Here is a 23391-nt window from a genome sequence, read left to right on the forward strand (position 1 = left end):
ATGCGGTGTTGCTCAAGAGTTTTGCACAGTATTGTACTTTATAAATTGCACCTTGATGCAGTGTGTATAGCTGGCTCAGAGGATTATGGATCAGAAAAGCAATGATGTTTTTCATGCTGCAAATGCAGTAATTTAAAATACCGTAGCATCTTTGACATAGTGTGTGATAACACACATTTAAATTTCTTTCTGGCACACTAAATAGTACAGTACTCTTAACTATGAAAAACATTCAGATTTTTTAAATTTCAAATTACATTAAATTAAATGTCAAATCATTTTCTGTGATTCTGTGCTAGTGTGTGTTGTTTATAGTTAATTATGAACCAATTTTTGTAATTGGTTCATAATGTAGAAGCAATCTAAATGACATGTATTCAGCCTTTATTATCCCTGGGGCCCATACTTAAACTGAGGTCTCGTTTTACATACGTATAAGAAGATCACTGGTTTCACACACCCTAATAATGCTTATTTTATCAGGTGCCTTTATTTGACTAACATACAATGTTTTGATTAGTTGCAAAGACATTTTACTATGATGGTTGTTTCATCTCTGTCTCTCTTCCACAGCATGTCTTTGTCCTGTCTTCCTTCTCTCACCCCAACCGCTTGCAGCAGATGGCCGCCCGTCCCTCAGCCTGGTTCTGCTGGAGGTTTCTTCCTGTTAAAAGGGAGTTTTTCCTTCCCACTGTTGCCAAAAGGCTTGCTCATAGGGGGTCATTTGATTGTTGGGTTTTTCTCTATATGTATTATTGTAGGGTCTACCTTACAATATAAAGCACTCTGAGGTGACTGTTCTTGTGATTTGGCGCTATATAGATAAAATTGAATTGAATTGAATTGAATTCATGTGGTAGTTTATTCTTAGAAATCCTAGGTACCACAGTATGGTAAAGGATTGTTAGGCAATTTAGAGTTTGAGAACTCATCGAAAGATCTCAGGAAACAAAGTTATCATGGTAACTTCATCCTGTGATAGAGGATGTCATTCCCACATACTTCTTTCTATAATTCCTCGGGTTTTGTCTTCCTCAAACTAATCGTAACTGTCTGTTGGAACAAGCATTGAGGTTGTCTCAGCAGCACTGAGCTCAATAGTCTCATGCCCGCTAAATAAAGTGATATCCTTCGAGCTTCAGATCTGTGTTTATTTGCTCAGGCAGTAAAATGTTCTACTAAAGAAGATAAAGATTCCTGTGTTGCCTGTTTGGGTCCTCCGCTGGGGATACTTAACCCAAATTGAACCTCGGCATGAATCCAACTGTGCTAATGGCTCGACAGCATGGTTCTCAAACTAGTATTGCACTTTTGAGTAAATGGGAGATATGGCCTTTTAAACCTCCACTCCGCCGAGGTTTTGTTTATGCCACAGATTATATATTAAGAAATATTTTTAAAAAATGATACTGTGTGATCATTTTAATCCCCTTAGACACAGCAGTTTTGTTTTTGAAAGTGCACCTTCTCATACAACATTAGGGTTTTTTTTTTCAGCTGATCTGCTTGATAAAGGAAAAAGTGACAGAATAGAGGAAGGGAGAAAGAAAGAAGGACAACGAGATTGAAAGTGTAAAATCAGATAAGAGTCACATCAAAGGAAGGAATTAACAGAAGCGACTTAGTGAGTCAGCCTTCTCAAGGCTTTTCTTTTTTCCACTTTATTTTATTCTTTCACAGCTTGACTTCTTTCTTCTTTTGGTGTGTTTTACAACAGCTCATTACCAGAGGAGAAAGGGATGGGTGGATAGCTAGATAGATAGGTTGATGGTGTGGGAGAGGACAAAGGGGAGCGAATGCAGTAAGGGGCACTGAGCCAGACATGAGTAGAGAGAAGAAGAGAAAAAAAGATAAACAAAGAAGGGAAGAGAGAGGAAGAACTGGTTCATGGAAATTGAAAGCTAGGAAAGGATGCAAAGTCAGAAGTAGAGAAGGAAATGAGGGTCTTTCTTTTATAATGTCTGTTATCTTTATATATCTACTTTATGCTTTACAATGTAAGTTTAACTCCTGCAGGCATGTTTTTTTACTCTATACATAAACAGAAACAAGAACAGTTTGTATAAAAAGGATTAAATAAATAGGGTGAATACGGCTAAAGGGGAAACTTGGGACGTGAGGAGGTTGCACAGCACAGCCTACTTCAGTGCAGCATTGTGTTTCGTGAAAACTGCAGGTGGGAGGTGAAGAGGAGAGGAGTGATCAGAGTGGGGATCGGCTTCAGCCTGGTGGGAAGGAGAGGTGTAGGTGCTGGCGGAGGTGGAGGTGGAGGGGGAAGTGGGGGGATTGCCAGGATGTGGTGTTGGTTGCCATGTGATCCTTCATTGCAGTGGGAGCAGAAGAATTATTCTTTCACAAGGGCAGCAAATTCTGAAAGAAGGAAAAAACCACAACCTGTTAGGAGTGTGCGAAAACAGCAAAACAACGAAACGCTGTTGAGGAGCACGTGCAAGTTGATACCCTGTCAATATCAGAATAAGGTTTTGAGACTTATCTGCATCAAACAAGTTATCACATGCATGCCTTTAAAAATCATGTCACGCTGTTATCTCTGGGCGGGCAGTTGAATTTTCTTGAGCTTACAAAAGAAAAAAAAAAGTTACTTTTCTTAAATACTTTCTGTATTTAATCAAACACATTACAATTACAGAATTCAGGGGCTTTTGTAGGGACAACTCGGGCCTTTGGAAAAGAACAAGAACTAAAAAATGAGTAAGATAAGTAAAAAAGTGACTATGATTTTTTTCTTTTTTAAAGGCCCTGTCCACACGTACACGGTTTTTTTGATACACATAGTTTTTTCATGTGTTTTGGACTGTCATCCACACAGAAACTGCAATTTAGATAACTGAAAACCAAGCTATAGAGAATACACCTTCCAGGGTGAATGTTTTCACAACCTGATTTTTATCTTGCAACATCAAAGATGGGAACCTCTGTCACCTTTTTTGACATCAGGCTTCATCACCATCTGTTGCTTTAGCATGCTTTTTTCCCCCCAACGTTTCCATGTGGACAGAGATTTTTTTGAAAAATCCTAATTTTAAAAAATAGCTGTGTAAGTGTGGATCTGAGTTTTCAGTGAGTGGGCTGATGATTCCTATAGGCGGACCCACCGGTAGACAGACATTTGTATGAATTCTGCATCTACTGTGGGTCTCAGCTTTTGCATAATCGTATGTTTACTATATTAAGAAGACAAAAATCATATCTATCAGTTCTGTATCAGGGTTTAACTGTACATCCTTGCCGCTCTAAGGACAAAGATGTTCATCCAACCCTTTTGTACCACATGCCCTTTATCTTTAGTTGACTGTTGTGGTTAGGGTGTCACTTTCAGTGGCTACATCCCCCACCGGTTTTTGAAATGAACAGATATAATTACACATTGAAAAAAAATGCAGATTGACAGCAGAAGAAACGTATGACCATGTGGATTTCTTGTATGGGTGTGAGGGAGTTCACTAGGTCTTCTAGGACATAGATATCTCTTAATTCAGTTTTAGTAGTGGATGTAAAAGTGTCCAGATGAGTTCAAGATTCAGGATAATTGTCTTAGGCCATATAATGTGCTTGCTGCAGCAGAGGTGATATACAGTAGCTTCTGTTTATGGATGCGATCACAACCACACTGCTATGGCCAATTTCAAGGAGCAAGGCTAAATTTTAGTAGTGTGCTTTACCCTAAAGTTCAGGGCAAAAAACTGAAAAAACTTTTCTTAAATATGAACATTGATAGACTTGTGCTTAAAATCTGCCCTGATTGCTTTTTCTTGTTTTTTTCTTCATGATTTTATCCATGAAGCACTAAACACATGCATAGATGAATGAAAATGGGAATTTAAAAAAAACTGGTTCTTTATGTGTGGGCCTTTATTTAGAATAATAGAATAATTAGATGTATTTGTGTTGCGTTTACCATCGACTCCAATCTTGCCGTCTCCATCCTTGTCAGCTGCTTTTAAAAATGCTTTGGTTTCTTTGTCTGTCAGGTCCCTGCCATCTTTGGCAAAGCCCTTCAGGACGAATCTACGAGAGGAAGCAAAGAAGATTGGATTTGTGTCACAGAATGCTTTTGTGTGGATAATTGTTACTCTTTTGGGGATTTCTTTGCACACACATGTGTGTTTGAGTGCATGTGTTAGTTTGTCTCACTTGAGTTCTTCCTCCTCTATGAAGCCGCTGTTGTCCGCGTCCAGCACCGTGAAGACCTTCTTCACATCGTCGGCAGACTTGGACTTCAGACCCACCAGCTCAAAAAACTTCTTGTGGTCAAAAGAGTCAGCAACTGGACACACAGAAAAACACAGAAGCCACATTAGGACTTTGACAATTTCATTTAAACTCCTCTTGATGCCTATTAAAACTTGATGATCCAAAAAACAGAGTGATTTAGATACGATTGGATCTTCTAATGTTTAAAAAAGAGACAAAGCTTTTGTTGGACACTTAAAGGGCATCAAATTCCCGACGTAAGTAAGTGTGAATATTCACAAACTGTCAGAACATGGTGAAATACAATTAAACTACTAATTTCTCAATGTCGAGGAAAGTTTCTTATTCCGTGTTGGTCTGGTTAATGAAGGCCAAAGGTGGAAAATTATTTTTTATAAGTTGAGTGTAACCGATATAGAACGACGTAAGGGAAAAAAACCCCAAAAGTTCTGGCTCCAGCTTTTTTTGGGACTAACTTTTTCCCGTCACGGCTGTGCTGGTACTCACCTGCAAATGCATCTAGAGCTTTCTTGATGTCATCGGTGTTGAGGATGCTGCTCATTGCCATCTCGGCTGTTGGAGGAGGATAAAAAAAGTCAGGGAGAGAGGCTGAATCAAAAGAGAAGAACCGAGAGGTTAAAAGCAAGGTCGCCAGAGAGCAGAGACAGTACTGAGACATTCTTGTATTACACTGGTGACACTCTAGAAATGGAGCAGGAAATCAGGACATGTGAGAAGGAGGTGATGAGTGACAGAATGAATTAGTGACAGTAAAAGAGGAGTGATAAAGGGAAAGAGGAGAATGAGAGGAGAAAGGTAGCCTGCTGTAGTAGGGTGTTGAGAGAAACGGGAAGTGAAGGAGGTTTGTTTGTGGCATTTCAGGATGTAGAGCCAGGGCTGCGGACATTAAAACAAAAATCAGGATGGAAGGAGAATACCAGAATGATGGAGACGAGTGATGACAGATGGACACAAAAACAAGTGTGCCTTTCAAATGTTTTCCATTTTATCTGTGTCATATCTTTGAGGTGGTAGGGACACAAACAGGGCGAGAGGCCAAGTCAGCAGGGGTTTAACAGGCCATATGAGTCCTCTGCTGTGTTTGAAATATCACCGGAGAATTCAGTTTGTCAGCCCACTCCAGATGGAGAATCTTCTTCTTGTGCCTCGTGCTATGAAAGGTGAACCCTGCGCTAAACTGCGCTTTGGCTTTTTACTGCGTGTGTGTGACTGAACCTGATCGCTGCTTATGAAGTTGTCACTTTCCCGCTGACTTTGACTGATGCCCTCTTTCCTTCTGTTAAGAGTGTAAAGACACGTGTATGGGATGTATATACATTAGACGGTAAACACAAATCTGTAAGAGTGGAGGAGGAAGTCAGAAAGCTAGAGAGGAGTGGTGCTAAGGGGAAGCGAGTTATGTGTGGATTAGAGGAAGTAGTGCTCCGATTTCACTTTACAGGCAGGCGAACCATAATGGGGTTTTGTGGGCAACACGTTATTTTAAGTAGGCTGTGTGATCAATGAGTACTGGTTCACTCACATCCACACGAACCTTTGCCTGAATGGACAAATGTACGACTTTCTGCGCTATTCACAGTTCACCAGAAAAGTGTCTGGGAAATCAGGTGAATAATACATTACATTGAAATTTGAACATTAAATCACAGCATTTCAGAACGTCAGGTGCAGGCTATCACACAACACCACACACAATAGATGTGCAGTGAATTTTCCAGACAGACTAACTTCAAATCCACAGCAAAAAGCCAAAGGTCAGCAGAGGACACCAGCCAGCCGAACTAGTTGAGGACATTTACTAGATCAAATAAATTTTATTTAAGTTATTCACCAGTTTTATTCCCTACTAATCAAAAATGATAAACTGGAAGCATATGTTTTACTTTGTGTCCCACAAAGTTGCAAAAAATGCTTGCCTAGAGTACCAATGACATCTCTGGGAGTTTATATCATCCTAAATCTCACATTTTTGTACGTCAGATAAAGCTGCGTCACAGTGGAAGTTACAAATACATCAGAAGCCAAAGACTGTGTAGAAGAGTGTAAAATGGAAAGGCACAGGGTCCCTCATATTTCTAACACAAGCTCAGCAGTCATTTCATTAGGGACACCTGTTCAGCTGCTCATTAGCACAAATATCTAATCAGCAGTCACGTGGCAGCAGTTCAGTGCATTTAAGCATACAGATGTGGTCAAGATGACCTGCTTGAGTTCAAACTGAGCATCAGAGTGGTGAAGAAAGGTGATTTAAGTGACTTTGAACATTGAGCATGGTTGTTGGTGCCAGATGGATATACTGCTGATGTACTGGGATTGTTCCACATAACTGTGTCTAAGGAAGTAGACTTAGTTATGTGGATTGAAATAGAGAAAACATCTAGTGAGTGCTGGTTCTCTGAGAGAAAATGCCTTATTGGTGCCAGACATCAAAGGAGAGACTGTTTTGAGCTGAAAAAAGGCAAAAGTGATTGACTGACAGGATGCACAGAAGAACATCACTAAACACACAACATCGCAAGAACCTTAAGCAGATGTGGTCTACAGCAGCAAAACACCACAGCGAGTGCTCTTTCTGTCAGCTATGAACAGGGAACTGAGGTTGACATTTGAATGGGCTTAGCAAAATTGGACAACAGAGGACTGGAAAATCATGTCCTAGCCTGATGAGTCTTGATGGTGTCCACCCATCATCTGAAGGCTGATTTCAGCAGTATAACACACCATCTCACAAAGCCAAACTGGCTGTGAATATAAATGTGGACCAAAATCTCTGAGGAATGTTTTACAGCACTTTGTTGAATCTATGCCACCAAGAATTAGGGCAGCTCTAAGGACAAAAAAATGGTCCAAACGGTTGCTAGCAAGATGTACCTAATGATGTAGCCAGTAAGTGTACATGGGCAAAACACTCAAAACACTGCCCTTGCAGCAGGTCCTGTATATATTGGCGTCACAATCACTATATTTTCCTATGAGAACACAAAAACACGCAGACAGACAGAACGATTCACAAGGTGAAAGCAATACCAGCCACACTGGAACGCACGTGATCCCTAACGGTGTCCTGACACCTTCAGTTAACGAGCAATTAAATCTGATATCTGATACGTAGTTTGATTCAGATGCAGATGCCACGGAGATAATCAGCAAATCAGAACGTAATGTCACCCCATGGCAGAGCACAGTCCACACACATCCTCTAATACCTGTCATTCATTTGTGCAAGCAGATGTTAACAATAAAGAGATGGGAGATGTGCATAAGCAGAGCTACTTTTTTAAGTAGCGTGTTTCAAACAGCTTAACAGCATCTTAAAAATTTAAAAATGAATCGGTCACTCTCAAAGATGGAGAAAGAAAGAGTGTGGAGGACAGGAGGAGAAGAGATGATTTTCAAGGGTAAAAACTTGTCAGCAGGTGACAGGTGATAATAAAGTGAAAATTTAATTCATATTACTTTCAGTTTTTTATCCAGTGTTGTTAGGGCTGTCTGATTAATCCAGATAATGAAATGTCTGTGAAAATTATTAAATGATAATAATTTAGAAGCTATTTAAGTAATTTAAGACTGTCAGACTGGTGTAGGGCAACCAGTGGTGTTCATTCCACTGCAGCTTAAAAAAAACTTGACTGAAAAGCTTTAGTCAAGTTTAAAATTATGTTGAGTTTTGAAAATGAAAAAAACAGCTGAGTTGAATTAGCCAAAGTAAGGCTACGTCCAGATGTTCACGAGTCTTGTAAAATGCAAATGCAAAGATAATTAAGAGTTTGTCTCAGAATAATCCTGTGCACTCTGTTATTGTTTATGGTCCAACATTCACATTTCAGTTTATATCACCACGTGTTCCTTCGGCATTCTCTTGACACAGTTTTTTAGTTTTTTGCCTTTTCATATAGACTGTTTTTCAAAATGAACTCTGTGGGGTTTTTTTTAAAACTCCTGTGTACGTGTAAACATAGCTTCAGATATTAAGTCAAATCAGTTCTAAGGGTTAGCAGTCACATCATTACTACATAAAAAAACACCAGCTTGTATTTAAGACAATAAGTTTCTATTTTGTATAATATACTTGAAATCTTCAGCGCTTTCATTTTAATCTAGTTAAGGCTTCAAAATATCCTTTTCTGAGGTTGTCTGAAACATAGCAACACTAACAAATTAACCATAATGCATTCACCAATTATCAACAAGTGTTAATTTCATAGTAATCCATCTTCTTAATTTTTTAACATGGAACACATTTGTAAGAGTCTGACTTCAAAGATTAGTAAGATGCTCTGGTGGAAAACTTTGAGAGTTGACGGAGTTGAACTGTCTCAGCTAAAGTCATAGGAATGACACTCCATCATCATTTTCCTTGGACCGTCATCAACACTGTGTTCTCTCTGTTCAGCAAATGATACTGAACTGGCCAATATCACCCCTCCGTCCTTCTCACTGTTGGAAATACGGTCTGTATGACCTATACATTTCCGCAGGTTGCAAATGACTCATGCCGCCTGTTCTTTGCTGCATCATGCCTCAGGTATCACTGTGTTTAATAGCCACAATAAAACGAATGTTTAGCAGCTCTTTATGTACCTTTATGACCCTTAACGGTTAAGCAAACCTATCTTCAGAGTCATTTTGGTTTCAACTATACACCAGTAAATTCATGCGAATGATGCTTTTACATGCTGACCAAGCCTGTCCTGTGAAAGACACAAAAAACTGCTAAAATCCAAAAATCCATCTTTGTGATATTTCCTGTTACGATAGCACGTTTGACCACGTAGACACACCTGCACGCATACAAACAGACTAACAGTTCACCTTGTGAGGATGGTAAAAATACACCAAAGTTAATCTATAACATCCCAGATCTATTTTAATAATTTATTAAATAAATTAGGTATTTGAGGAAATGTGCAGATTTTCTTCGCTGGTGTCATTTTATTTCATTTTTAATGTTGGTAATGTCTATGTGATTAGTAGATCACACGGTATTCATTTTAATTCTCATCGATGCAATGATCTAATCAGCCAATCACATAATTCAATTCAAATTCAATCTTTATTGTCCCAAAAGGGAAATTAGTTTAGCAACAGGATAAAAGTAAACAAAACAATCATATAAAATGACAATGATAGTAATAGAAAATCCCAGAACGGTTATATGCCATTTAGGAGACAGGATGCAGTAGGGATAAAAGAAGCTTGGAGTCTTTTGGTCTTCCTCAGAGGTACTCTACAACAGCGGCCAGAAGGCAACAACTCAAACTCACTGTGGTTCGAACAATTAACAATAGAATGAGCCTTTCTAAGCACATTTTTATTGTAAATGGCCAAAAGTCCATCTTTCCAGCGCCCTGAAATTTTGCTAGCAGTTTTTACCAAAAGACCCAACCGATTCTTATTCTTCACCATCAGGTTACCAAACCAGGCAGCGATACAAAAAGACATCACAGATTCGATAAAACGTCTATGAAACAAAGACAACATGTCAGATGAGACATTAAAAGATCTCATTTTCCTTAAAAAGAACAGTCTTTGTTGAACTTTTTTAGTAGTGGCATCAGCATGAGATTCAAAACACAGTTTATGGTCAAGTACCACACCTAGATATTTATAACTCTCAACGATCCCAATATCAGCAGTTTTAATGATAGTAGGTGATGAGCTATAAGAGGACTTCCTAAAATCAATAATCATGTCTTTAGTTTTTGACACATTGAGTGAAAGGAAGGACTCATCACACCAATCCACAAAATCATCTACAACCTGTCCATGGCCTGACTCCCCACCAGAAGACTGACGATCACTGTGTCATCAGCAAACTTCAGGATGTGTCTGTTCGTGAAATTGCTGCGACACTCATTCGTGTACAGAATGAACAGAAGAGGTGAGAGGCAGCAACCCTGGGGTGATCCAGTAGAAGAGGAGAGCACATCAGAAAATACATGATTCACCCTCACGCATTGTGACCTATTAGTCAGAAAGTCTGTCAGGAGAGTGGCATAGTTGTTGGTGCCAGATGGAGTGGTCCGAGTATTTCAGAAACTGCCGATCTCTTTAGACTTACCATCTCTAGGGTTCATAGAGAGCCGTCTGGGAAAGAGAAAATATCCAATGAAAAGGTCTTGCCAATGAAAGAGGTCAGAGAAAATGGCCAAGCTTATAGGAAGGCAACAGTCGATCAACTATTCTGTTTATAGAAGAGCATCTCTAAATACAGAAGCAGAAGACCACACTGCGTGCCAGCCCTGCCTGCTAAGAAAAGGATACTGAGGCTACAATTCACACAGATGTGCCAAAACTGGATAATGCAAGACTAGAAAAAAAGCTTCTTTAAAAAAAAAAAAATAAATTCAGTTTGCTCGACTTTCTTGCAAAGTCAAATGAGAACACTTGAAATATCAGGCGTGCCTGAAGTATACGATACTGGAGTCAGAATAGATTGGAAGGAAGTGGATGAAACTTGTTCTTAGCATAAGAGAAATCCACATACCAACAACTCTAAAGCTTATTCATGGGCATATTATATATTTGTTTTATCAAATGTACTAATGAGTGAGAAAGGTAATTAGCAGATTTTTTAAAATGTTGACAGATTGCTTTAACTCTAAACTTTAATGTCGGGGGATTTCATTCAATACCACAAAATGAATCTAAAACAAACAGTATGCCAGCCATAGTAGCACAATTATTAAGAAGTCAACATGATCCATGTCCACAACAAGCAAAGTCCATTATGCATTTATGAATTTATTCATGTATTTCAAAGTGTGGACTCAATGACTGCTTAATGTTTTGCAAATCCCTCTTTGTATATTATTTACTTCTTATTGTTATTACTTTTCTAGTAGTTTATTAAAATGTCAGATAATGAACCATTTGTAATTTTGCCTATTTATTAACAGAGTAATTTATTTGTACACAGTGTATACAGTAACACATTTAGCTCATAATTGGTGAAATGTTTGATTATTATTAGATGACATCTTTTGTCTGGCTAAATAAAAAATTGAAAGTTATTCTACATAGACCGAACTTTAGAAAACGCTTCGTATTTCTTGAGGATAAAGTAACATCTCAAAGGCAGTTCTGGTTTACACAAGGCTTGCCTGTGAACCTTTTAAAGTGGGGAAAGACTTGGGAAGTCACATGACACTGATGGTCCTGCTAGGTGTGGGAAACCCAACTATAGTGCAGGAGTGCCAACTCTCCAGTTTACAGTAACAGCTGCATGGATGTGTGAATATATTTGCGTGTGTGTGCGTGTGCGTGTGAAAGTTTTTAAATGTGTTACTGAGGTGCCAGGCAGACTCGAGTGAAGAGGTGGAATGCAGGAAGAAGAATATACTTGCATTTCAAGAAACCTGAGCCGTTTGTGCTCATTTGAGAACGTGAATCTGAGTGTGTGTTTGTGTGTGTGTGTTTGAGAGGAACTCTGTTAAAAGCTGAGGTAATATGTGTGTGCCAGTGTGTGTTAGACTTACATAGATAAACCAAGGCAAGGTGCCCCTTCAGTATTACTGCAGTGTGAACTGAAAATGAACCTTCTTCATTTTTTCTCTTTCCGCCTCTCTGGCATTTTAAAGCAATACAACATTAAACAATAAACACATTATAGTGGAATTATTGTTATTATGTGACTTAAACACCCCTCAAGCTTTATGCTGATTTAAGGTTTCATTACGATCGCCAACAGCGAGGTTTATTTTGTAATTAAAAACTCCACAATTTTTCATTTGGCCTATAACCATACAGTGCATTTCATATCCCTACAAAAGATTTCAGTATTTAACATTTGTCATTCAGTTCCCTTAAAGGGTGCCAGCAGCTTTAGCTACACCATTAATGTGAAGACAATGAAGCACTCTGATGGGCTATTCTTTCTTGAAACAAAGGGAGCCCTCAATGATTTTCTTTCTCCCTGAAAGCTTTTAATCTGAATCGCCACTGATCTGCAAAATTACCTCAACCAGAGCTATCTGTTAGAGTGCATAAGACTGCTTATCGATTGTATACCGCTCCTTATGAGAAGAGATGGTACGGTGGTGTCAGTTCCATAACTGAAACAAACACACTTGTGCGTGCATGTAGCCACGGGCGACTGCAGCGAGTAAAAAGAGGATTTGATAAGAGCAGCAGAGGCATGGGGATCATCTGGCTGTTATCACCACTGGCCACTGTCTAATCCGCTGGCAGGTACGGGAGAGGATAGCTTAACCACACAGTTACAGCTTGCCATCAGCAACAGCGCTGCATTTGTGGTTTGCATGTGCGTATGTGTGTGTGCAGAAGGATCTGTGCATTGTTTTACAAGAAAATATTCAGTTGCTGGTCAAAGGAAAACAAAACTTCTAATCTAATCATAACAATGATCATAGAAATAATTTTTTAGACATTTCAGTGTGCTATGGGCTGAATCTGTTAGTCTGAAGTGAAGCTTTATATACATGGGGTGTGTTATTGTGTATTTCAAGCAGGAGACATGCATCTTTTTGCTCTTCCTGTACAGTACGTTTTTAGAGACCAGTATATAAGAGATATGTCATTTGGCACCTGAGGTAAAACTGTACTTTAAATTATGCCGACGTAATAAGAATGTCCTGATGTGAAGCAGATACACCATTAATGACAGCCCACGAGCAAAGATGGCCAAAGTTGTACCGCTTTACCCGAGGGGCACGTCCCTGTGTCATGTTTGCACCAAAAAACTCTGTCTCCTCATTAATTAAGACTGCAACCACTAAAGTATTGTTCTCCTCATTAATATTCATGGCACAGTTTAGTATGTGAGTAATATGCAACATTTTAATCATAAGCACATGGATTTATTCTCAAGAGAAATTTCCCGTACTTCATCAGCATTTTGCTACAGATGCATTACCATGGAGCACAGACAGGACACTGCTTTCAATCTCATTAAGTGGTAATTAAAATTTGACCTTGACAGATTTCACACGTAAGCGGTGTTGCAAACCTGTGTCCTTTAATTCTGGCAGCAAAGCGTTACTATCAGAAAGTGATTACTTTGTTGATATACTGTCGCTCTATCTAAATCTAATCAGACTCTATGGAGACAGTGAAAGAAGGCAAATTGCTTTTCCTGTTTAGTTGCATCCATCACTGCATTTGATTAGAAAGCAAAGCCAGCTGTAAGCGTTCATCAGCCCTGTGAGGAAGGTACCTGAAAATCATTGTCAAGTGTGATCTGCTGCAGGTTACACTTAAAGCACTGGCCTTTGTCGTTTCATCTCTCATTTATCGCTGTCTTTTTCTTTCAGGCAAACTTTTTGTCTCTCCCTTATTCTTCCTCTTACCTTGTTGCTGGTGGACGGGTTTAAGGCGGGAAGAGGGGCGAGATGGGTTCAGGAGGGATGTCCAGTCAAAGATCAGAGGCTCTGCTCTTTCAGTTTTATACGTGTCCTCTCCAACTATTTTAGGATGAAAAATGGGCTCTGGGTTCAGTGTGGGGACAGGGATGTTATCCCACTAGGTTGGCCTGTATCGCTTTCCTGACTGGACCCGTGCTAATCAAACATTACTATTAATAATCTTGGATCAATCTCCACCCCTCGTTCCAGCCAGATTTCTTTTCTTATGCTCACCCTTTCTCACCCCTCCCTCACTCTAGCTCTCCCTCCTTCCAGCCATTCGATTTCTCCACCTAATTTTCTCACACCTCCCACCCGAGGGACTTTGCTCTGTCCTCTAATCCGTCTCTGATCCTATCACTCACTCCACTACTTCTCTTTGCCTCTCTCTCTCTCTCTCTCTTCCTCTCTCTCCATTCTCTTAAACTTTTAATTTTCACTTTTAATTCTCCTCTACGAATTCCTCCTTTAAGGCATTCCACATCATCAGTGACAAATTACAAGGCCCTGCTCTCTATCACTGTTGTTTTCTATCTCTTGATAATTTAAACTGTTATAAAGTTGGCATACAAAATCGTCTTTAGGGTATTTCTTATGATGCTTTGTCTAATAATCTTTTTTTAGTTAGTATTGATGCTCAGGATTTCCTGTATTGTTATACTTTGTCATTTACACCTGTGGTGGCAAAACATTTTTGATTTCTGTTTATATCCGATGGTGAAATTTGTCATGTGGCTAGCTAGCTAATTAAGCTAACATTAGCCCCTTGAGTTGGCTGTAAACGTTAGCTAATTATGCTAACATAAGCCCATGAGGTAGGTGCAAACAGGATACTTAACAATACTAGTTTGGTTATCTAGAATATATAGTGGGGAAAAAAAGAAGAATATATTTCCATGAAGGGTATATTGGGCCCAAAGCAAACATTCCTAAATCCAATGTAAAAAAGAGGATACACGAGAGAAGATTTCAGACATGAAAAAGAGCCAAGTTAAAAGTTTCTCAAAAAAAGTCCCCACCCTTGGTACTGTTAACTCTGTGTGGCCTACATTCCTTTTGCTTATGTGTGATTTATACTTCTGCTTTGAATCGATGTAGCCCCTACGATGTTTCCAGCATTTATACCAATGCTGGGGTGTTGCTTTGCAGTTTTGCTGCCAAAACAGTACTTAATGATAATAATAATAATGGATTGCATTTATATAGCGCTTTTAGTTCCCAGTGAACACTAGTTCATCCATTCTCTTTCCATTGATTTGGAAAATCTAATCAGAAGAACAGGTAGCCAGGAACTGACAGAAGCCAACAATATGTTTACAGTGAGTCAATCAAAGCTAGCTAGGGTTTCAGAAGGGTTTGCGGATGCTATATACCTACAATGTAGATTTAATGCCGAGGCATGAATCTCACTTTTAGAAGAAACTGAAAGTTTGAAAGACTTGCTGTGGCTTACCCAGGCTGCTAATTCATACCTCGTTACTTCCTTTCTAAGGGAGGGGCTTTGTGAATCGTTAATTGTTAGATTTTCTAAAATCAGTTTTCTGAAGTTAAGATATGAATTAAGCAAAAGAAAATTGAACAGTATCCTGAATAAAATTTGCAGAGAAGTACACCTCCACAGTGAACAGTGCAGAGAAAGAACCTGCAAGAGGACCAAGCTGCCGTTGATCACTCAGGCAGTGACAGGTATTACATCTCCGGCCCAGCAGAGCACACCCAGTGCAGGAATTGTCCCTGAGGCTCACTTATAGATGTGAAGTACTTATAGCTGTGGAAACAGCTGTTTCCACTAAAGAATCGCTCACAGTGACCTTTAGAAAGACAGTCCAAGGCTTAGGCACTACTGTCTGCATGTAAGAGCCGTAAACAAGTCTGTGTTTGTGTGTTTGGGACTCGTGCATGCATTGTGAATGCTGAGTGCAGGAGTGTGAGTGAGACATTAAAAACAGGGGTGTGTATTCTCTGTCGAGCGGCTGTGGACACCAGGTGCTATCATCCCAGTTACTGCAAAGATATTGTATTTATGAGACTGCTATCAATTTCATGCTGGGTATTTATTTTAGACAGAACAGTGTTTAAACAGGCAAAGATTTATTATCTTTGCCATCTAATTATGAAATGTTTTGTATATTTGCCTGAGACTGTCATCACCATGACTTTGCAATCCTTACAAGGTTTTAATGGCATTAAATCGAGTTCTCCAATGACCTTCCTAGTCTATATAAGGTTACTGGTGGTGTCTGCCATTCTTATGTGGGATTTAAATCTCCCCCAAATGATACTGACCTCTTTCTTTTCCGATCATACATTTTTAGTTACAACATGTTGACAGAAACTGGGAAACTGAGATATGAGATCAGTAATCTAGTCACAGTTACTTGCAGTGTTGGTCAAGTTACTTGAAAAAAGTAATCAGTAACTAATTACGGATTACTTCCCCAAAAAAGTAATCCCGTTACTTTACTGATTACTTATTTTCAAAAGTAATTAATTACTTAGTTACTTAGTTACTTTTTAAAAACACGATTTACAACCTGAATAGGTATTAAAGCGATAGATCTTTCAGCCCAATTCTACTTTTTCTGCATAATCCATCACACAAAATGTAATCAAATTGAAAAGTCCCTTTTTAAAACTTGTTTTGTTAGTTTTAATCTTTTAACTTTATGCATCAAGCAAAAATGTAATTATATGCAACATTCTCTGACTTGAATAAATTAGTTTAACATTTAAACCTATTTTCTGCACATTCCAGCACATAAAATATTTTTTTGTGTGTGTTTACACTCACTCTTTCAAATAGATGCAAGTAAAACACAGCAGAAAATAAATAAAGTCACAGACTAGCGATCCTGTTGCTCTATTTTCACCTGTAAAGCAGGAGTAGGGTAGGCGGAGGTTTACCCTGGTGCAGGTGAGCCGCAGCAGTCAGTGGAAGAATCCGCGAGTTTCTCTGTAAATTTCCCATTACGTCATAGCGCACTCGGTGCTTGCTTGGAAGTTTAGGGGGGGTTTTCGCTGTAAAAAGAAGTTTTCTTCCCACGCACAACAGACACTAATGTTTTTGTCACTTTTTATGGAATCAAACTCAAAATAAGGTCAGTACTTCCACGCTTTAAACGCTGCACGCTCATACTCTCTCCCTTACTTGATATATGATCCATTGTTGATCTGCACACAGCTGTTGCCACGAACGTCGCACTTGCTTACGTCACTGTCATGAGACATTCTCGCAAAAAAATCACGGTTTTAGTAACGCAGTAACGCAGCGTTCCTACGGGAAAGTAACGGTAATCTAATTACCGTTTTTTCAATAGTAATCCCTTACTTTACTCGTTACTTGAAAAAAGTAATCGGATTACAGTAACGCGTTACTGCCCATCTGGTTACTTGTAGGGTGGCAAAAAGCAATGATATGAAATTGAAGGTACTGACAAATACCTTATTATGTTCAGGTTTAGGATCTTATGTGAGAACTCGAAACTAAAAATAACCTTCTCTTTTATTTCCTCTGCCCGTCTTTGTTGCTGTGTATTCTCCTTTTTCTTCCCTCCATCTTTATCTAATTTTGTTGCAACGTTGTGACAGGAATTTCTATCCCTCCTTCCATCCATTACGTTTTTTTGCTAGTACACTCCTTTTAAGTTCTCACTTTGTCCAGCCAAAGGGCTGCAGAGGGAGTTACCTTGATTCCCTCATTGCCTGGGTGCTTCTCGCTATTGCCTGCCAAGAGGAGTCAGCAGGGTGACAGGAGGGAAGAAGAAGAGAGAGAGAGAGCTGATGGAGTTGTGACAACTGAAACCAGGAGGGAGATAAAGGTGGGTGATGAAAGTGCAGAAATTAAAATAGTAATGACAAAGGAGAGATTTAAAGAGGAATGCAAAGAGAGCATTCTCTCTAGTGAAGGAGTAGAGGGCTAGAAGGTTGACAGTAGATGACGCAAAGGAATTTCGATGTAAGATGGTGTACAGAGGGGTTGAATGTTGTGGAAGCAAAAGGACCGAATGTGAGGAAGGATCAATCCCAGAGTTTGCCTTATGTGTTTGGGTTTATCTCAAACCCCAAAGACTGCAGGACTCCAGGTTCATCATTGGCTCACATTTAGAGACAAAACACAAATCTTTGGGAGTTTTTCTTTTTTCTTTTGTCCCAATACCATGGCAGCACAGACTCCACCCTCCTGAACAGCATCTGAATGTTTCCAGTCGCCCTGCTGCTACAAATGATTGGTTTGCCGCTGCACTGTTTTCATTAAAAAAGATTTTTGGCTCGTGTTTACTTATGGGACTCCCATTTGTCAATGTTTGTTTGAGATTGCTCCAAATGGATTTGGATATGTTGTTGTGCACAGAATGGCACATTAAGGTGGAAAATTACAACCTACCTCTCTGATTCATTGGCAGCAGTCATGCAAGACCGGATCTACTCTTAATCATGCAAACTCATTTGGCTCATTATTGGATTCTCCTGAGTTTATCTGGCTTTGTTAGTCAAATCATGATCAAATATTTGTGTAAGTTATTTGCGTTAAAAAAATGCTAATTATTGAGTTGGGATTTAAGATTATGACTATTAATTTCCTCTCAGATTATTTATTTGGCCTCCTTTTTAAAAGGATTCTAAGCAAAACATGATTACTTATCACATCAGAACAAAGGGAGGTTATTCTTGAGATCAACTAAGATGATAAAGTATAAGGTAGAATTCCAAGGAGGAAAAGAAAGAGAAATGCTAATAAGAGAAGTTGGGTTGAGTGAAATTCCTTTGAGCGGGAATCCAAGTAAGCCAGCATAATGCAGTCACAATGGGAACCTGGTAAGTACAAAGAGATAGGGGAAAAGGAAGTTTGCTCCGAACTATCTGCTTCCCTGCATATTTTAAATGCATGGATGTACTGCAAAAAAAAAAGAAAAAGGGTTGACCTCTTTCTCTCTTGTCTTCATATTCTTCTGGAGGAGGTAGGTGTCATTATCTCAGCGTCTTTGTGAAAATCTACACTCAAGAGATGCCTTTGTAAATGGAAACATAGAGGGATTGCAGCAAACAACTGGTTACACTCCAGAACAAGAGGGTTAGAAAACATCTTAATTCTTTGGGTACATCAAACCAAGATGCACTTTTACCAGAATGATGGGAAGAGAAAAATCTGGAGAAGAGAAATAAATCATGACCCACAAGCATACCCCGACATCTGGAGCAATGTCATGCCATTGGGGTGTATGGCTGCCAGTGGAACTGGTGGTCACTAGTGTTTAGTGGTGATTTGACTGCTAATAGAAGCAAAACTGATGGGACAGAGCTTCACAGTGCAAAGGGATAATGACCCAAAGACAAAAGCAACCGAAGAGTTTCCTATTTTGATGCCTAGGCTGTCACTGATTGCAAAGGATATTTGTGATGTTATGATTATGATATTTATGTTAGTTTGTCCAATCACATTTGAAGCTCTAAAAAGAAGAACTGTGTATGAAAATAGGTGTTTAGCTTCCTAAATACTTTTGTTAAGTCTCTTGAATTAAAAGCCTTTGAATTACATTTAGATTTTTCTTTTAAATCCACTGTTCATATATGGATGCAAAATCACCCTAAAACATGACACGTGACCTTATGCACACTAAACTCAAATACCTTGACATCCCAGAAGTTATCCTATCTTGGTGTCATCTGATGAATATCGTCTCATAACATGCTACTGTCTCACTCTGCAGATGATATCAGTGTCAACTTCTTTTTCCAGTTCATGACACAGAGGTCTAAGAATGGGTCTTGGTATGCCTGTCTGAAATATCCTTCTGTCCTAGATAACCTTGTGATTCTTTTGGAACTCCCCACCCCCTCTGATTCTCTTTCTTCCTCCACTAACAAAACCAATTTGAAAAATGTGTCATCTCCATCTAATGAAAATATATATGTTGGGTTGTCACCGCACAGAAACATTTAATATGGCATAAGTTTTCAAAAATGAGCTCAGCATTTATACAAGTCTCTGTGATCCAAAAGCTCCGGCTTCAGATTGCACTGAAAATTCAATTTCAGAGAGACAAAGAGAGGAGATATGCAGATACTGCTATTGCTACAAATTTTGCTGGGAGTGGCAGCCATTCCAAAGAAAGTGGCTGTCATTTGGAAAAGCGGCCAAAGATGGGGAAGCTAAAACAGCTTGTTTCAAGCAGTGGATGAATTGGAGGGTCACATCAGTGCCTACCACAAAACAAATAAGGATTACATTGAATTATGAATCATGCAAAGCTACTTCAGTGGCTGGAAGGGAACCTAATAAGCCCCCTTTGAGATTTTTATGTGCTACTTGTATCCAAATCAAATCCAGGCCTCTTTTGAGGATACTTCACTGTGCAAAAATCTGATGTGAGGAAATGAAATGTTTTAGGTTAGAATGTCAATAAATGACATCAGCGACTGAAAGGAACAAAAAAAATAAATCATTTTTATTAAAAGAATTAAGAAATAAATATGCAAATAAAAGTACTCTTGTAATCCTTGACAGAGGCACACAATTTTTTTAAATGTAACATCCCCGACACGCACGCACACACATAAGCTTTAAGAGTGTTTGCGAAAGAGAAAGCTGGAGAGAACAGCCATCATCTTTGTCCTCCATGTGCACTGTTATATTACTGTGCCTCAGCAGTGCTTCCATCCATCTCGCTCTCACATCGAAATGCAGAAAGAAAAGTAAAGTACACAGAGTTGTGAGACAAAATTTGATAGATTGACGGGAAAAGTGGCAGTGAATCTGACAATAGGAGAAAAAGGGAAAAGATGTGTAATAGACAGACATAATAATCCACCTGGTTATACACCGTAATAATCATCAGTCCCCCCTTGAACTATAGAACTGCATCCCGTAAACCTAGAAGGTTTCTGCAAATTTATAGATGTAAAGGACCACTCCTTGCTGCAGGGTCTGAAGATATTGGACAAAGATACCCAGAGACTTGGAAGTGTGAACGAATGATTGACCTGTCTCTACACACAAAGGAGGATGATGTACCGATAGAGAAGAAAGGTTGATGGAAGGTGGAAAAAGACGAGACAAAAAGCTACATCGAAGAAAAGAGGATTTTGCTGGATGCGATTTAGGGTGGAAGATGTATGAGTGTGGCTGTCAGATATCCATCTGTGCATCTATCTTTTGGTCTGGAGAGTTGAGAAAATAAAATTTCTCACATCGAGCGACTGTTGAACTATCCATGAGGTGACAGTGTTGTCATCAGCTGTGCCTTCATCCCTTTTATTTTTCATGTGGCCACAGTGAACATGGTAATTTTGTTGAAACAGTTGTCATGCTGACTTAACAAGATGAGGATGAAAACCCTTCAGCTGATTTTCACAGATTCATCATCTTTCTTGTTAAAGGAAGTGATTTTATCTGGTGACGCTGGCGCACACCCATCAGAGCAAGCTGGAGTAAGATTATCATCCCATAGATTTAAAAAAAACCTACGAATCGAGTTATGAGCTTAACAAGTTACTGTGAATATGTCTCGTGGATATGGTGGAAAATTACTTTGAATTGTTAATGTCAGCATCCATGATCAAAATGACAATGCCTAAAATCATTCAGATGTTTTATTTGGTTGAAAGCGCGGAGATGACAGATTGTCCAAAGAATGTTATGGCAATCCTTTTTCTCTTCCACTGTGTGTCTTCTGTCCTGTCTCCCTCCCCTCACCCCCAACCGGTCACAGCAGATGGCTGCCACTCCCTGCGCCTGGTTCTGCCAGAGGTTTCTTCCTGTTAAATGGGAGTTTTTCCTCCCCACGGTCACCAGGATATTCTCTGTATTACTGGGTCTCTACCTGACAATAAAAAGCACCATGAGGCATCTGTTGTTGGAATTTGGCACTATATAAATAACACTGAATTTTTTGGCTGATATATCCTGATCTGTATAAAAGTGGATCAGACCAACATTGCCGAGGTCAAGGTTTGAAAATTTCAGGACAAGTGGTTCTGATATATTCTGAAGAAAAAAACAAAACAAAACAGAACTTCCGATAAGAACTGGTCTGATGATCCTGAGTTCATTAATTACCGTCTGTTACAAGGTGTTGGTGGGTTCTGGTCTGTCCCAAAGGGTAAGATTGACCCCTCAGCTAATCTTTACTTGCATACCTTTGCATCTTGAAGTAAAATGAAGTCATACAATTTGGTAATGAAAACATTCAGCTCACCAATAAGTTAATGCACTAAAGACCAAGCTCGTGCTAATTATCCATTTGACAGTAGCTTGTTAGGAGACCTGGGTCGTTGATCCAGAGTTTTGAGTTTTCATTATTATTGAACTTTGATTTTGATATCATTTATCATTTCTACTCTTTTGGTTTATTTGTTAGAATTCTCTGTCTTATGGTTTATGTCTCTGTGTTCTATAGTTGCCGTCTCCCCTATCAGCTGTGTCCCCTTGTCAAGCCCGTGTCTCTGTGTTATGTTTCCTGTTTTATTTTGAAAGTCCGTGTCTCATGTTAATGTATCTTGTTTTTTCTTCCCTTGTCTCGTTAGCCGTGATTTATCCAAGCTGTGTTTCCCTCCTGTCTCTCATTCACTGATTGCTCCCTCTGTGTATTTAAGCCCTGTGTTTTCATCGGTCTGTGTTGTGATCTACCATCATCCTACGCTGTGTAGGCTGTCCAGCTGCCTGCCAGTTAGTTATCTGTATTCTCAGTTTGTTTAGTTTTTTGTTCTGCCTTGCCATCCAGCAATAAAGCTGAGTTTGAGTCCACGTTTGCCTCCGAATGTCTGCACTTTGTGTCCTCCATACCACCACTCCTGCCTGCACACAGCCTTTACCTGACATAGCTTAGTACATCTGCAGAAATAGGTTGATCGTCGACACTGATTTTCTGAGCACACGGGGTTATGGAAGTTATGGAACTTCTCCTTTCTCTTATGTGTTTAGAACTAGAAAGATGTCGCATATCAGCTCATGAAGCTGACTTTTAAAGAATGATCTCGCTTGAAAATGACAAAACAAAATGTTTTCAGTTCATTCTGCGCTCACAGTCGGTGACCCTCACTCATCCGAGAGTGTGATTAGTTCTTTAATCCACTTCAGCAAATGTGTCTCCTGTTTTGTATACTATAACTATAATTTTTCTTAGAGTGCACTATGAGTGTTCAATTATGCACACTGGTTCCTTTTTATGAGTTTATTATTTTCTTGTGTGTTTAGTTGCCTCAACAGGTCTGTATTTGTTCTCCAGTGCTCCCTTGGATCTTTTGTGTTTGATAAGTGTCATTTCTGTTTTACTGTAACAGTTAGTCTTGTGTCCTGTTAGTTTTACTTCCTCAGTCCCATTTTTCTCTTGTCCATTGTCAAATGAGCTGTTGTTGCTTCACCATGCAAGCTCTTATGTTTGGGGATTTTTGCTGGTTTCACATTACTGGACTATGTTGAATATGGAGTTTGTTTTTGGTCTGAATAAAGGGCTTGCTCTCCATCGCTTAAGTCTGGCTCCTGTGACTTGAATTTGGGTTCACAGCTCCACAGGTCAATGACACCACTGGTTAATCTGCTGATTCATGCAAATGGCCAACAGCATTGCCAGTAGGGATGGGTATCGTTTAGGTTTTATCTGATACCGGTGCCAAACCGGTACTTTTGAAACGGTGCCGGTGCTTAAACGGTGCTCAAACCGGTGCTTAAAGAATGGAGAACACAAAATTGGTCCGAAAACCTCTCATGTTCAGCTGTTTTTTTTATAAAAAGATAACAATGTTAGCCTTTTCTGCAGCTATGGGGCATATATGGTATCACTCTTGGCTGGAAGCA

General features: G+C 39.3%; 1 protein-coding gene across 1 annotated transcript in view; it reads right to left on the minus strand.

Moving 5' to 3' along the window:
- Window positions 1-1621: 1621 nt before the first annotated feature.
- The window catches only part of pvalb6 (parvalbumin 6), a 55097-nt gene continuing 33327 nt past the window's right edge, over window positions 1622-23391 (minus strand). Inside the window, exons 2-5 of the mRNA XM_084926503.1 lie at window positions 4723-4788; window positions 4156-4288; window positions 3920-4029; window positions 1622-2370 (exon numbers count right to left, since the gene is read on the minus strand). Coding sequence (XP_084782629.1) covers window positions 2345-2370; window positions 3920-4029; window positions 4156-4288; window positions 4723-4783 — 330 coding nt within the window. The 5' untranslated portion in view covers window positions 4784-4788 and the 3' untranslated portion in view covers window positions 1622-2344. The remainder of the gene's footprint in view (window positions 2371-3919; window positions 4030-4155; window positions 4289-4722; window positions 4789-23391) is intronic.

Source organism: Perissodus microlepis, chromosome 4 (genome assembly GCF_051167445.1).
Source record: "Perissodus microlepis isolate ML-2025 ecotype Zambia chromosome 4, ASM5116744v1, whole genome shotgun sequence".
Lineage (NCBI taxonomy): Eukaryota > Metazoa > Chordata > Actinopteri > Cichliformes > Cichlidae > Perissodus > Perissodus microlepis.